The 15583-nt window shown below is 35.4% G+C and overlaps 2 protein-coding genes and 1 long non-coding RNA gene across 5 annotated transcripts; 2 read left to right on the top strand and 1 right to left on the bottom strand.

The window, feature by feature from the left end:
* The first annotated feature begins 3010 nt into the window (after nt 1–3010).
* LOC102620030 (urease accessory protein G) lies at nt 3011–6493 on the top strand. Of its 2 annotated transcripts, none has more exons than XM_015526968.3 (7): nt 3011–3177; nt 3271–3471; nt 3869–3929; nt 4433–4634; nt 4918–5039; nt 5129–5233; nt 5913–6493. In XM_015526968.3, the coding sequence occupies exons 1-7, from the start codon at nt 3101–3103 to the stop codon at nt 5982–5984; spliced, it is 840 nt and encodes a 279-aa protein (XP_015382454.1). In that variant the 5' UTR covers nt 3011–3100; the 3' UTR covers nt 5985–6493. The 2 variants fall into 2 exon arrangements, with proteins under 2 accessions (XP_015382454.1, XP_006467488.1); XM_006467425.4 differs by having other exon boundaries at nt 5685–5929.
* Nucleotides 6494–7181: 688 nt separating this feature from the next.
* LOC112497333 (uncharacterized) lies at nt 7182–7684 on the bottom strand. The gene is made up of 2 exons (XR_003064128.2): nt 7537–7684; nt 7182–7384 (listed from the first exon to the last, which is right to left on the bottom strand). It is a non-coding gene; the product is annotated as an uncharacterized LOC112497333 (long non-coding RNA).
* A 4772-nt stretch (nt 7685–12456) lies between these two features.
* On the top strand, nt 12457–15303 carry LOC102620314 (gamma-terpinene synthase, chloroplastic). 2 transcript variants are annotated; one of them, XM_006467426.4, is made up of 6 exons: nt 12457–12800; nt 12910–13207; nt 13291–13912; nt 14049–14187; nt 14299–14547; nt 14706–15303. In XM_006467426.4, exons 1-6 carry the CDS (start codon nt 12552–12554, stop codon nt 15015–15017), a joined length of 1869 nt encoding a protein of 622 aa, XP_006467489.1. In that variant the 5' UTR covers nt 12457–12551; the 3' UTR covers nt 15018–15303. The 2 variants fall into 2 exon arrangements, with proteins under 2 accessions (XP_006467489.1, XP_006467490.1); XM_006467427.4 differs by having other exon boundaries at nt 12459–12800; nt 13309–13912.
* The last annotated feature ends 280 nt before the right edge of the window (nt 15304–15583 follow it).

Genomic DNA, 15583 nt, shown 5'->3' with positions numbered 1-15583 from the left:
AACCTATCAAAGTTAGATTGAATTGATCAAGTTCGTTGAATTGGAAAAGGTCTGCCCACCCTAGGTCATATGCTATGGTTATCAATTTATGATTATGATTTATGTTGAAATCAATCAATTTATGGGTAAAAATATAAATATCTGCGATATGGACTTCGAAAATTACACCAACCAATATACATGTCATAAATTAAGAAAAATAGTATTTTTTATACTCATAATTATGTGTAGGGACTCATAATTATGTGTAGGGATAACAAAATTACTTGCGAACTTGTAAATCCGTTCAAACTGACCTACAAAAATCTATCAATTATGGAAAATTTTACAGGTTGTATACGGGTTTGTTATTTCAAATTTAAATCTATTGTAAGTTGCAGATTGGTTTGGTATAGAGGAAAAATCCGCGAGAGAACCTCGCGGATATCCACCAACAGCATCTGTGAATAACTCACATTCGTCCAAGGTATCGTAAACATCATAAACATCATCAATGATTGCTATTAAGGAATTGACTTTCATAGATATCCTTCTATAATATCCAAATTGAGGTTCAGAATCACCCCCAATGTCCAGAAGAATTCTCCATTTGCTTGTTCCTTGCTAAAATTTCTCCCAAGACCCGTTTTCCTCCGCCACTTTATTAATTATATGAAAGTAGCTGTTAGTAAAGCCGTTGAGTTTACGCCGATAATAGGTAAGAATCAATAACTCAAACAACAACCGTATTAATTGATATTTAACTGTAATTATTGTATTGCATAATTAAGTACAATGCTTTAATTCGTTGTGCTTCTTTAAGTAATTAAGGTCGCAAACTAATCATCAAATATACAAGGTGCGCTGATTGCGCCTGGCAGCATACTTAAGATCTTCTTGGTGCGTCGCTTGCACTCTGTTGAAATTAAGGATGGCAACTGGATCGCTTCATAATGGATATCCACAATATCCATCTAATTGGATCGGATAATATCCATCCAAAATTTTTTGGATCTTGAAATAGATATTTTAAAATTATATTCAGATAGATATGGATAATTATTTTTACCCAATGGATATCCGTTTAACCCAACACAAGTTTAAAAAATTTTAATTTTATAAAATAAAAAATAAAAAATATAATAAACAAACAATTGTAAAAATATTATATTAACTAGTGAAAAATTTAAATTCATCTTATATTAAAACTAAAATTTTTAAAATTACCCTTTAATTTTTTAACTTATTTAATACTATTAATAATTATTATTTTATTTTATTAATTTAATATTATAAATGGACCACCACCGGAAAGTCACCGGACCACCACCGGACCTCGCCGGATATCGCCGAAATGTCGCCGGAATTACCGACAGACCTCGCCGGACCACCACCGAACCTTGCCGGAAGGTCGCCGGAATACCGTCGGCTTTTCCGGAAAGTTGCCGGACCGCCGCCACCTACCACCGAACCGCCATTTTATTATATATATATATATATATATATTATTACTAATATAAATAGTTTAATAGACAAATTTAATATTAGAATTTTAACTATTTTATATTATTATTTTTATATAATAAAATAAAATATCTATGGATATGCATGGATCTCCATAGCTATATAGATAAAATATATATCCATGTCCAATATTAAATATTGAATATGGATATAGATATATTCATTATGGATAATTATGGATTTATATTTGGATGGATATTATCCATCCATAATTGGATATTTGCCATCCCTAGTTGAAATCCAAATTAAGAAGCTGGAGCAGGAAAGGGTTCTTATCGGGTCCTCTTTCGTAAACAACAATGAACTAGCTGGCCTCCAACCTTAGCATTCTCCAATGCATGATTCACCAGTGTGGTCAGATATTGATCCTCGTCATGTCTTTTGATGTAACTTTTTGAGGTATCGGGTTGTGAATTTTATAGCTTCATGGAAGAAGATATCTGCTCCTTCTTCCAAATGGTATGCAGCTTCGTACAGAGCCAAAATTCCTTTGCAGTCATCGCTACTCATCAGGCATGACTTCGAGTTCCTCATCCCATCCCTGAAGCCACTGCAAATTTCTACGAGATGAAATGTTAATCAATTATTCAACATGTAGCTAATTAATTAATACCCATACTTTGATGTAGTTTATGAGTAATGAAATTAATGATAACCAGGGCCCTTACCTTGAGGTATACTGTATGGATATAACCCTTATCGTTTTTGCTTATAAATGCTACGATGATTGTTGTATATCCTATTCAAGATTCTTTTTATTTCATCCTCAAAGTGATAAGATAATTCAAGTCTTTGCAGAGTATCAATGAGCTCAAGTCAAGTTGATTTAAAGGATTCGCATCCACCATCGTCCTCACATCTTTTTAGTGCCCGCATTACAAACACACTTACACACACACACACACACACACATAAATGAAATTGGAGCTTCCCAAGAAGTAGCTCATGACCACATACGAGAACTGATTGCTGAAACATGGATGAATTAAGGGGAGCAAAGACTGATTTGAATACCCTCATTGTCCAAAACGTTCAATGAAATTATGACGACTGTAGTGAGGATGGCTCGGTATCAATGCTTGTTAATCACATTCCCCACAGTTCACAAATTAGTTAAAATAAATTGTTGAATTAAAATTTTGACATTTAATCTTAAATTTAAACCAAGTTAATTTTAAAAAAATTATTGAATAAAAATTTAATATTAGTAGTAAAAATAGGATTAATAAACTTATTAATATTGAATTAAAATTTAAACTACAGTAAAACATAACTTTAAATTGTCCTAATTTTTTTATTCTTTAAATTAGCCTAATCTTACTTTTTATCCAACCTAAAAACCTTAGCTCTTACAATGATTTCATATTTTTAAAATGCACCAACCGATTGATTTTTAATGTAATAATAATGCATAGCAAAAGGATAAACTAATTGGACATGACAGTCCACCTCCGCGTACATTTTGAGCATATTTTTTTAAGGGTAATTTTGTAACTTCAGTTCCATCGCCATTGACATGAGCGGTGATAAAACAATCTGGCAATCTGCCACTAGATCACTCACCCTCACAGTCAGACTCTGCAAGCTTTCATAGTCAATGGCTTCACATGATCATCATACGCATGACCACGCCCACCATCATCATCATGACAATGATCATGATCATACCCATGAGTAACTCATCTCTCAGATTTGATTTCTTTTGATTTTTTTCCTCATTTATATCTTCTCTTCGTGGAAAATATTACTAATAGTTTCATTTAACAGAAAAAATCATGGTGATTCAACAGCAACATCATGGGTGGGGTCAGAGGGGAGGGTGTATCATAGCCATGATGGACTGGCGCCACACTCGCACGAACCCATTTACTCTCCAGGCTATTTCAGCAGAAGAGCTCCGCCTATTCTCAGCAGAAATTTCAATGAGAGAGCTTTTACCGTTGGCATTGGTGGCCCTGTTGGTACTGGGTATTTTCACCTTCTCTTTCAAATTTTTAATTTGACTTTTTTTTTTTTTTTCCCCCCCCCCCCCCCCCCAAAAAAAAAACTGAAACTTCCGCTGCAAAATGGTTTTGTTTACTCTCTTGAATCATAATATCGTCTGGGTTACTGTTGCTGATATTAGTTTTTTCAAAAAAAAATTTTTGCACATGTTTAGAAATTGATTTAATGTTGTTGATCTGTTAACCCCGAATGTAGAATTTCAAAGTGTATTTAATTGGATTTGTGGGCAACTGTTATTTATTCTTTGTTTTTGTAAATTTTTCTATTTTGTTTGGCTGTCTTTCTTGTGAGTTTGTGATTATTGTTGCTAGTCTCAAGAAAGAAATAAAATATATGGGTATTGCTGCGTCATGCCTTGCAGGAAAACAGCTTTAATGCTGGCTTTGTGTAAATTCTTGCGGGACAAGTACAGTCTTGCAGCTGTAAGTACTGATGAACTTTTGGGATTCATTTCAATTATCGTGTCCATATAGCTTGCTTATTATTCCATTCCAATTTGAAGAAGAAATGATGAAGTGACATCCGGAAAAAATGAGTTCTAAAAAGAAGGAAAATGATGTCAATACTGAAGCATATGGAACTTTTTATGTTCCTACTGAGTTCCTTTATATCCGTAGCGGAATTGCTAGCTTCACGAGTCTGGACACATAATTTAAGTTTAGATTCTCTGTTCTAATTCAGCTTCTTTTCTGTTGTATTTGAGAGGCAGAGAGGAACTGGTGTACTTCACTGTCCAGTAACTCAATTTGAAAATTGTTTGCACATTTTAAGAACAATTGTTTCTTTGAGATCAGCCACAATCTCCCAAGAACTTACTGAAAAATGGGTTAATAATCATCCCTGATAATTTTCTCCTGTTAATTTTATCATTCCAATGACTAATTGAAGTTGAATGATAGATTAAGAAGCGTATATTATACTTCAGGTCACAAATGATATTTTCACAAAAGAAGATGGTGAATTCCTGATGCGGAATGGTGCTCTGCCTGAGGAGAGAATACGTGCTGTGGAAACAGGTGGATGTCCTCATGCTGCAATTCGTGAAGACATCAGCATCAATCTGGGCCCTCTCGAGGAACTTTCTAACTTGTTCAAAGCAGACCTACTTCTTTGCGAATCTGGGGGAGGTAATTTGTAGTAAATACATTTCCAATCTGCGTTTTTTCGTTCGGGCAATCTGGCTAAACTTTAAATTGAACCAATGAAAACTATTGAGGAAGTTGGCTCATCTTTATGTGCCAGTTGGTAGAGGTGCTTGTATCCGAACATATTTGTAATGCTCATGATATAATATGCTTAAGTCGTAGAAACTGCTTTTTCCAAAAATTTTTGTAAGGTGTCATGAATGTTAATCTCAGTTACAACTAAGCATGAGAAGATTCATAGATAACAAAATTTGTGTGCATGCAGATAATTTAGCTGCCAACTTCAGCAGGGAACTTGCAGACTATATCATTTATATAATAGACGTTTCTGGTGGTGATAAAATTCCTCGGAAAGGTGGCCCAGGCATCACCCAAGCTGACCTTCTGGTATGATTCCATAAATCAGTAGCAGTTTTTATTGCTGCTATGGCATCCCTTGTTTGTCAATGAGAATGAGTTGTTGCATCTTGTCGTAGGTGATAAACAAAACTGACCTTGCTTCAGCAATAGGAGCTGACTTAGCAGTAATGGAGCGTGATGCACTCCGGATGCGTGATGGAGGGCCTTTTATCTTCGCTCAGGTGGGTTGGGTCATTGGTATCATTTTTACATTAAGCATAACTCATTACATAGTTTCGTGAAGTCTCTTCTGGACAAATTGTGAACCGTGCATAATCTGGACAAATTGTTGAACTGTGCATACTCTCTTCTTCGTGTCATATATGATTTTATGTGCAATGAAATTCTGCTTACCGTCAAGTTAACCCCAAATGATTACATGAATGTTTACAAGAGGTAATGATATTTTCTAAGAAGAGAGACCTATAGCAAATTGTCGGCAAAGGCCCCACCCAATCTGATGATATCAAGTTCGCTATATGTTCTGATAATCTCGTAGTTTATGAGATGAGCTTTTCTTGAACTGTTAGATTGTTCCTTTTCTTGATCTGAAACACAGTTGGATGCCTGTAAGATTACGTGATCTCAACATATTTTCCTTGTTAATGATTTGCGTGAATTATAAGCCTACAGGTCAAGCATGGGCTTGGTGTGGAGGAAATAGTGAATCACATTTTACAGGCTTGGGAAGCATCAACAGGGAAGAAGCGGCGTTGATACCACTTCTCTGAAGTTGTTTTAGTTTGTTGTCTTGTATTTTATTAGTTTCAGCACAAACCGTCCTCGTCAAAATTTTTTATCAGGTTTCTGGTTTCAACTCATCTGATAACTTTTTATTCTCAATGATTTTAACAATTGAAGTGGCTGCTTGATCTGTTCGCACGGTGCATGCTCCTGCCACTTGGAAATCTCGTAGTTTGTGAAGATTCTTGATGACCCCAGACCGGATTTGATGTGGCTGTCCCGTTATTTGACGAGACAAACATTCTTCATTCAATTTATTTGACAATATTGAAGCGTGGGCGAATAAACGTTGGAGCTATTAAAAAGCTAGGCAAGCGACCCCTGATCATGTGAGGCATGTCCAATATGATAATCCTTGTCTTAATTAACTCATTAAAATCTATAATGCTGGTAGTTATTAAATTGTCTTTGGAAACATGATAATCTCTCATGTTTTAAAAGACAAACATGTGGAGTCAATGGGACGGAGAAGTACGCAAGCCGCCTGCTCTGATTGGCCATTTAGCTATCTTAGCAAAGTAGCTTGAGAAACCATCATGGCTAAAGAGCAAATCAGGTGTGTGAACTTATTTAGCTCCCATTGTGACGTGGCAAGAAATAATTGCTGGGCTAACTCTATGAATAGCGTGGCAAGTTCCATTTGTTCAAAACTTCAAATTATCTCTTTGGTTTTATACATACAACTAATTAGTACGCAATTAGTTCTGATTTCTCTTTTTGCACTCATAGATATGATAAATCGTCCCCCCTCACAGAGTGTAGTGTGTGTGTGTATATGTACGTATGTATGTATAAATAGGATAAGGTTTTCTAGAATTATTTCAAATAATTAAGCAGGCCAATCGCCTACTAACATATGGAAGGATGATAATGCAAATTAGATATTTTAGGTGGTATGCCAACTTGTGGAGAAATTCTGGAATACATCTTATATATTGCAACCAATTGATGTATACATACATGTGTAATTGAATTTAATATAACCACCACTAGCATGATGATTTTTCAAAATAAATGCACACATGTCACAACATCATTTACTTGTTGTATGATTGATATAGTACTTCTGATGTATTTTAAAATTTCTCCAACTTGTGAGGTGAGGAGAGATGTCTTACCCCTCATAATTAATATTGTATGCATGTTAATGGAGCTGAACATATATGCTTGTATAACCAACCATATAATATAATTCATTTTAAAAGCCACATAAGAAAACTGTAATTTTTAATCGAGTATATGTTTATGCCCGTATAGATGAGGATGACTATGACTTTAGCTTGTGTAATATTAATGCTATTAGAACTTGCCTGGTAATATAAATGTTATAATTTTTTTTTCTTTTTAATTTTTGGCAAATCTCGACCTAACTCGTTCCTTAGTGTCTCATGATAATATATATGTATACTATCAATTTATGTTTATAATAAATGTTTCACTAATATATACATACACAAGCACACACCCCACAATAATTAATCTTTCTTAACTATTGTTGTTAGTAATAATGCACGAAAGTCGAAACCGCCTGAAACGTCCCTTCATCACCTGCTCGCTTCATGCACTTTCATCGGCTGATGCTACAATACCTGCATATATCGGATACATGCATGAAAAATTACCGTTGGATTAAGTGGAGTGGATCCAATGGCTGAGATTCATTTTAGTATTAAATAATAAAAAATTTACAAGGAAAGGGAACCTGTAAAATCGGTAAATGAAACAAACAAAAAGTCCTCACCACTCACTCCTCACCTCGCGATCACAGCTCACCCTCAGCTCACGTCTCCATCTCCACTGTCTCCCGCTTCACTCACACGCCAAACGCCTCACCACGGCCATCAACAGCGCCGCAAGTCGGCAATGATTAACGGCGGCGACTGAAGGAGTTCCTAGGCAACGATCAACGGCGGCACAAGCACGGGCTGATCTCCTTCTTCGGCAACGATCAACGGCGGGGTTGCTGATCTTCCCTATCCTTGGTGGACTTCAACTCTGTCCCTGCCTTGTGGGTCGTTGATGATGTTGATTTCATGGACTACCAGAATTGCGGAGCCTCCAAAGACTGGTCTTGAGTTTTGGAAGACTTTGTTTCTCGTAAGTACTGTGATGGGTTTTGTTTTGAAACTAAAGGAACGTGGAATTTAGGTCAATAAACATGAAACATGTCATTATTAACTTACAACCATGAAAATTATTTAATTAATGGACTAATAAAAATAAAATAATGACCATTAACTTGATATCTCAGCCATTAAACATGAAACCAATGAAACTTGAAATTTAGGGCAATAGACATAAAATATGTTATCATTAATTTGAAACCATGAAAATCATTTAATTAATAAACTTGAAACTTAGGGCAATAAACATGAAACATGAGATCATTAACTTGCAATCATGAAAATCATTTAATAATGGATCAATAAACATGAAATCATGACCATTAACTTGATATCTAAACCATTAAACTTGAAAAGTGTGAACTTGAAACTTAGGGCAATAAACATGATACATGAGACCATTAACTTGCAACCATGAAAATCATTTAATTAATGAATTTGAAACTTAGGGTAATAAACATGAAACATGAGATCATTAACTTGCAACTCTGAAAATCATTTATTTAATGGACCAATAAACATGAAACCATGACCATTAACTTGATATCTAACTTATTAAACTTGAAACTTAGGGCAATAAACATGATACATGAGACCATTAACTTGCAACCATGAAAATCATTTAATTAATGAAGTTGAAACTTAGGGCAATAAACATGAAACATGAGATCATTAACTTGCAACCCTGAAAATCATTTATTTAATGGACCAATAAACATGAAACCATGACCATTAACTTGATATATAAACTATTAAACTTGAAAAGTGTGAACTTGAAACTTAGGACAATAAACATGATACATGAGACCATTAACTTGCAACCATGAAAATTATTTAATTAATGAACTTGAAACTTGGGGCAATAAACATGAAACATGAGATTATTAACTTGTAACCCTGAAAATCATTTATTTAATGGATCAATAAACATGAAACCATGACCATTAACTTGATATCTAAACCATTAAATTTGAAAAGTATGAACTTGAAACTTAGGGCAATAAACATGATACATGAAACCATTAACTTGCAACCATGAAAATCATTTAATTAATAAACTTGAAACTTAGGATAATAAACATGAAACATGAGATCATTAACTTACAACCCTGAAAATTATTTATTTAATGGACCAATAAACATGAAACTATGACCATTAACTATTATTGCTTGTTGCCAATAAGTTTCTGATTAGGTAATAATCAGATAGGTAAAGTCTTATTTTATAATAATTATAGGTACAAGAGTCAAGGAAGAGGCAAGTGTAATACGCAACGGTTTATGGCCTCTATAAAGGACAAGGCTACGTTACAGACTCTGTATGTAACAACCCAGTGTAAATTGACCTTGTATCGGGTGAGTTCCAACAACTTTTCCTCTCTCCTGCAATGCGTGGATGCTCTTCATTTGTGTCAAATGAGGTGGGCCACTCTTCCTAGAAGAGCAAGAACTTTACATTCATTTTTTGACATTTGCTAAGGGCGACACCAACCATATTAAAAAAAAAAAGAGGATAGAACACGGCTTTGAAAAAGTCACAAGAAGGAAAAAAAGAAAATATTAAAATAATAGCCAATTTTGGCTATATAAAGGAAGCCCCCCATTTTGGGTTTAGCATTCAGTTTTTATGAGAAGCAATTCCTATATTTAAGAGAGCAGAGAATTTTGTAGAGCTTAAATAATAAAGCTCTTATTTTAGTGTTTTGAGAGTTTGGGTGTATTGGGGGTTTTGGGAAGTGAGCTAAAATACTGCAATACTTGTAACTAATTTTCACTAGTAAAATATTTTCCTTCTGTCTTCGCCCGTGGACGTAGGATAAAAGCCAAACCACGTAATTTCCTGATTTCCTTTTTGTATGGACTAGAAAGCCAGCTGATTACTCGTACCTACATGCATTTGGATGTCATGTGTACGTGATGTACAATGCCCAAGAAAGAACAAAACTGGATCCAAAATTTAGAAGATGTACCTTCTTGGGATATGCTGATGGAGTAAAGGGGTATCGTCTGTGGGACCCTACTGCCCACAAGATCGTCATCAACAAAGATGTTATCTTTGTAGAAGATCAACTACAAAGGAGATATGAGGATGATAGCACTATAAAAGAAAAATCAGAGACTGTACCGGTATATGTAAAAAATAATTTGGGGGGAGAAGATTCAGATTCTTCTGAAGCAGCACCAGAGCACGAGCAACAAGAACTAGTCGAGTCCGAGGCTCCAGAAGTTTGTCGATCAACTCGTGAGAGACGACCGTCGGCGTGACACTCGGAGTATGTCAAAGAGATCAATGTTGCGTACTGTCTTCTAACAGATGATGGAGAGCCATTAACTTTCCATGAAACTTTAAACAACTCAGATGTTGTTTTGTGGATGACAGCAATGTAGGAAGAAATTGAAGCTCTACACAAAAATAAGACATGGGAACTTGTACCATTACCACATGGAAGAAAAGCTATTGGAAATAAATGGGTCTACAAGATCAAACGTGATGACAATGACTAAGTGGAGCGGTATCGTGCAAGATTAGTGGTGAAATGATATGCTTAGAAAGAATGTATTGACTTCAACGAGATATTTTCTCCGGTGGTTCGACTCACAACAGTCAGAATAGTTTTGACAATGTATGCTACATTTGACCTACATCTAGAGCAATTAAATGTGAAAACTGCATTTTTTCATTGAGAACTTGAAGAAGAAATTTATATGCTCCAACCAGAAGATTTTTCTGAAAGAGGAAAGGAGAACTTAGTTTGTAGGTTGAACAAATCTCTATACGGTCTCAAACAGGTGTCGAGGTGTTGGCATAAGAGATTTGATTCCATCATCATGAGCCTTGGATACAACAGACTCAGTTAAGACCATTGTGCATATTACAAGAGATTTGAAGATAATGATTTCATCATTTTACTGTTGTATGTGGATGACATATTGTAAGCAGGCCCTAACAAAGATCGAATCCAAGAATTAAAGGCACAGTTGGCTAGGGAGTTCGAAATGAAGGACTTGGGACCAGCAAACAAGATTTTAGGGATGCAAATTTACTGAGACAGAAATAACAAGAAGATTTGGCTTTCTCAGAAGAACTACTTGAAGAAAATCTTGTAACACTTCAACATGCACGATTATAAGCCAATTTCTACCCTACTTCCTGTTAATTTCAAATTATCTTCAAGTATGTGTCCTAGCAATGAAGCAGAGAGGAAGGAGATGTCTCAAGTACCATATGCATCAGCGGTGTGAAGTTTGATGTTCGCTATGATATGTACTAGACCGGACATTGCACAAGTAGTATGAGCAGTCAGTCGATACATGGCAAATCCTTGTGGAGAGCATTGGATAATTGTAAAGAGGATTCTGAGATATATCAGAGGAACCTCAGATGTTGCATTATGTTATGGAGGATCAGAATTTACTGTTAGGGGCTACGTGGATTCAGATTTTGCAGAAGACCTTGATAAAAGAAAATCCACTACTGGCTATGTGTTTACACTTGCAGGAGAAGCTGTAAGCTGGATTTCAAAACTACAGACTGTTGTGGCTTTATCTACAACAGAAGCAGAATACATGGCAGCTACACAAGCTTGCAAGGAAGCTATTTAGATACAAATAATAAAGGTTATTGGATGAGCTCGGGCACAAATAAGAGAAAATTTTTGTGTTTTGTGACAGTCAGAGTGCCTTGCATATTGCAAAGAATCCACCCTTTCATTCTAGGACAAAACATATAGGAGTTCAGTATCACTTCGTTCGAGAAGTAGCGGAAGACGGAAGTGTGGATTTACAAAAAATTCATACCAAGGAAAATCTAGCAGATGTTTTAACCAAGCCAATCAATGCTGACAAGTTTATTTGGAGTATATCCTCTTGTGGCCTAGCAGAAACATAGGCAACATGACAATGACGAAGCATAAAGGATGGTGTGGAGATTGATCGGTCCTCAATCTAATCTCCAAGTGGGAGAATGTCAAATGCGGTGGGCCACTCTTTCTAGAGGAGCAAGAACTTCACATCCATTTTTTGACATTTGCTAAGGGCGGCGCCAACCATATTAAAAAAAAAAGAAGGATAGAACATGACTTTGAAAAAGCCACAAGAAGGAAAAAAAGAAATTATTAAAATAATAGCCAATTTTGACTATATAAAAGAAGCCCCCCATTTTGGTTTTAGCATTCAGTTTTTGTGAGAAGCAATTCCTGCATTTAAGAGAGCAGAGAATTTTGTAGAGCTTAAATAATAAAGCTCTTGTTTTAGTGTTTTGAGAGTTTGAGTATATTTGGATTTTGGAAAGTGAGCTAAAATATTACAATACTTGTAACTCATTTTCACTAGTAAAATATTTTCTTTCTATCTTCGCCTGTGGACGTATACTAAAAGCCGAACCACGTAATTTCCTGCTATCTTTTTTATGTTTCTTCTTTATTTTCTTCTAATTTTATTTTAATTACGGCACTGCTTCACCCATCAATTTCCTAACAAATTGCTATGTTACATACAGAGTCTATAACATAGCAAGGTCCCTCTATAAATTGTGGCACCCAGTGAATTTGGACCATACGAAGCATACAAATAAATTGAGAAAGCGAGAGAGAAAAGACGTTTCAGGAGAATTACTTTTTTAATAAATTAATTAATGGCTCATCAACTGATTGCTTCAGTGCCTGCTGCTAACTTCACGAGATTGCAGCCTAGAAGTTGCATCTCATCAGTCGGATCACTCAACATCAGCAATAGCAATGGCTTTCGTGCATCTCCGGTCCAATGCACGGCTGCTAATGCTACCAGCGTGTGTGAGAAGGCAATTAGTAATAGGCGATCTGCCAATTATCAGCCTTCTATGTGGGGCTACGATTACCTTCAGTCTCTGTCAAATGAATATGTGGTATGCTTAATAACTATAGTGATGATTCAATTAATTATTTGGAATTGACGGGATCTGCATGTGAAGCTAAAACAAACTAATGGTGTTCGTCTTTTGATAATCTTTGTAGGTAGAATCATATGCCCAAAGGATCGAAAAGCTGAAGGGAGAAGTGAGGTTAATGCTTGAGAATAAAGAGGTTGATTACGTGGATGCGTTACATCAACTGGAGATTGTTGATAATTTGCAAAGACTTGGAGTATCCTATCACTTTGAGGACGAAATTAAAAGATTTCTCAGTAGGATATATAACGAGAGAAACAGTCGCAGCAGTTACCATGCCAAGGAAAAACAAGAAAGTTCGTTATATGCCGTAGCTCTTGAATTTAGACTCCTAAGACAGCATGGTTTTGATATGCATGCACAAGGTACGTACCCAAATCCAATGGAAGTTTTTGTTCTATATTTTATTTTTGTTTTATCTATATATATATGTGTGTGTGTGATTCAGATGTACGTGTTGCTGTAGGAACTCTCTCTCTTTTCATGGACGAGAAGGGGAAGTTGAAGTCATGCCTCGGTGACGATATCAAAGGAATTTTAGCACTGTATGAAGCTGCATATCTTCTGGTAGAAGAAGAGAGCAATATCTTCAATGAAGCTATAAATTTCACAACCACACATCTCAAAGAATACGTGAAGCACAATAACAATGATGACGATGGATATCTTTCAACATTAGTGGAGCATGCGTTGGAACTTCCATTACATTGGAGGATGGTAAGATTGGAGGCAAGGTGGTTCATTGATATGTACCAAAGAGGGCCAGACGTGAACCAAGTCTTGGTAGAGCTTGCTAAATTGGACTTTAATGCTGTGCAAGCAGAGCACCAAGAAGAGCTCAAGTATGTGTCGAGGTGGTGGAGGAAGACGGGTCTTGGAGAGTTGCATTTTGCAAGGGACAGGATAATGGAGAATTTCTTCTGGGCCTTGGGGGAGGTATGGGAGCCTCAGTTCGGATATTGCAGAAGGATGTCCACAAAGGCGAACGCATTAATTACGACTATTGACGATGTTTATGATGTGTATGGTACCTTGGATGAACTTGAGCTATTCACAAATGCTGTTGAGAGGTTAGTACACTACACGAGTCTTTACTTTTATCAAACTCTCTCTCCCTCTCTGCAGTTAAATTAGCTAGTTCTATCATAAATATTCATCAATTAATTAAAATATAATTGGGTTTGTAATTAATTAATTTGATTTCAGATGGGATGTCAACGCAATGGATCAACTTCCATACTATATGAAGCTGTGTTTTCTTGTTCTCCATAATTCCACAAACGAAATGGCTTTTGATGTTCTCAAGAAGCAAGGAGTTCATATCATTCCTTACCTTAAGAAAGCGGTAATTAATTAATTTTAATAAATTAATCTTCGATGTAATTTTTTTTTTTTTCATTTTTATGTTTTGCTACTGATGATGATGATGATAATTATAATAATACTTGTATTGCAGTGGGCAGATATGTGCAAATCCTTTTTGTTGGAGGCCAAATGGTACAGCAGCGGATACATCCCAACCCTTGAGGAATACATGGACAATGCTTGGATTTCAGTATCAGGACCTGTAATTCTGCTGCATGCTTATACTCTGATTGCAAATCCACCAACAAAGGAGGCCTTGCAATTCTTAGAAGAATACCCCAACATAATTCGTTGGCCATCGATGATTTTTCGACTTGCAAATGATTTGGCAACATCATCGGTACGTTACATCATCTTATATATTTTTAATGATTTTCATTCTGTTCTATTAGATTATATGTTCCAAAGAATTAATTTATGATTCATATAATATATGCGTGTATATAATAATATATAGTCTAATGAATTAATATTAATTTCTTGCTTGATTTATCTTAGGATGAGGTGAAACGAGGTGATGTTCCTAAAGCGATTCAATGTTACATGCATGAAACTGGAGCTTCAGAAAGCGATGCTCGTGAACACATCAGAGATTTGATCACAGCAACATGGATGAAGATGAACAGTAAAGATGGAGATGAAAATCCTGATCACTTATTATTGTCCAACAATTTTATCCGGTTTGCGATTAATCTAGCAAGAATGGCTCAATGCACGTACCAAAATGGAGATGGACATACCATTCAGCACAAAAGTAAAAATCGTGTATTGCCATTACTTGTTCATCCCGTTTCTTTAATCAATCTTTGATTAATTCTTGGCGAAAGACCAAGAGTGTTGAAGCGGATGATCATAAAAACGTGCAACTAGATTTCTTGGAGCTAGAGATCTTAGAGTCAACTTTTTGGCTCTCCATTTTGAGAATAAGTAGCTCCCCCAATTAATTTCTTGTAGTTTCGTAGCTTCGTTAATTAGCTTTATATTTGTCCTTTCCAATAAATGTTTCCAGGATACTCTTGCTATGCGGACAACTAGATTTAAGCCCAAAAAGTGTACTCTAATAATTCTTTAATAGAAAGCAATGATACATAGTCAATTTTTTTTTTTAAATATTGATTTCCTTATTGTTTATTTAAGTATTGATTACTATGCTGGAAATAAAAATTTTAAGATTTAGGGCATGAGAATTATATATTAAATATGTTATAGGGGTGTTCAAAATAATTATATAATACTAATTTATAATAAATTATCTTTAATAATAATTCATATATTTATAATAGATTTTTCTACTAAAATTAGAATGTTTAAAGTGTAAATAATCCCATCATTTTCCGTAATATATAAGGAGAATAAATGATTAATAAAATGATAGC

Source organism: Citrus sinensis, chromosome 2 (assembly GCF_022201045.2).
Source record: "Citrus sinensis cultivar Valencia sweet orange chromosome 2, DVS_A1.0, whole genome shotgun sequence".
NCBI classification, from domain to species: Eukaryota; Viridiplantae; Streptophyta; class Magnoliopsida; order Sapindales; family Rutaceae; genus Citrus; species Citrus sinensis.
This window is presented reverse-complemented; position numbering and strand designations above follow the sequence as displayed.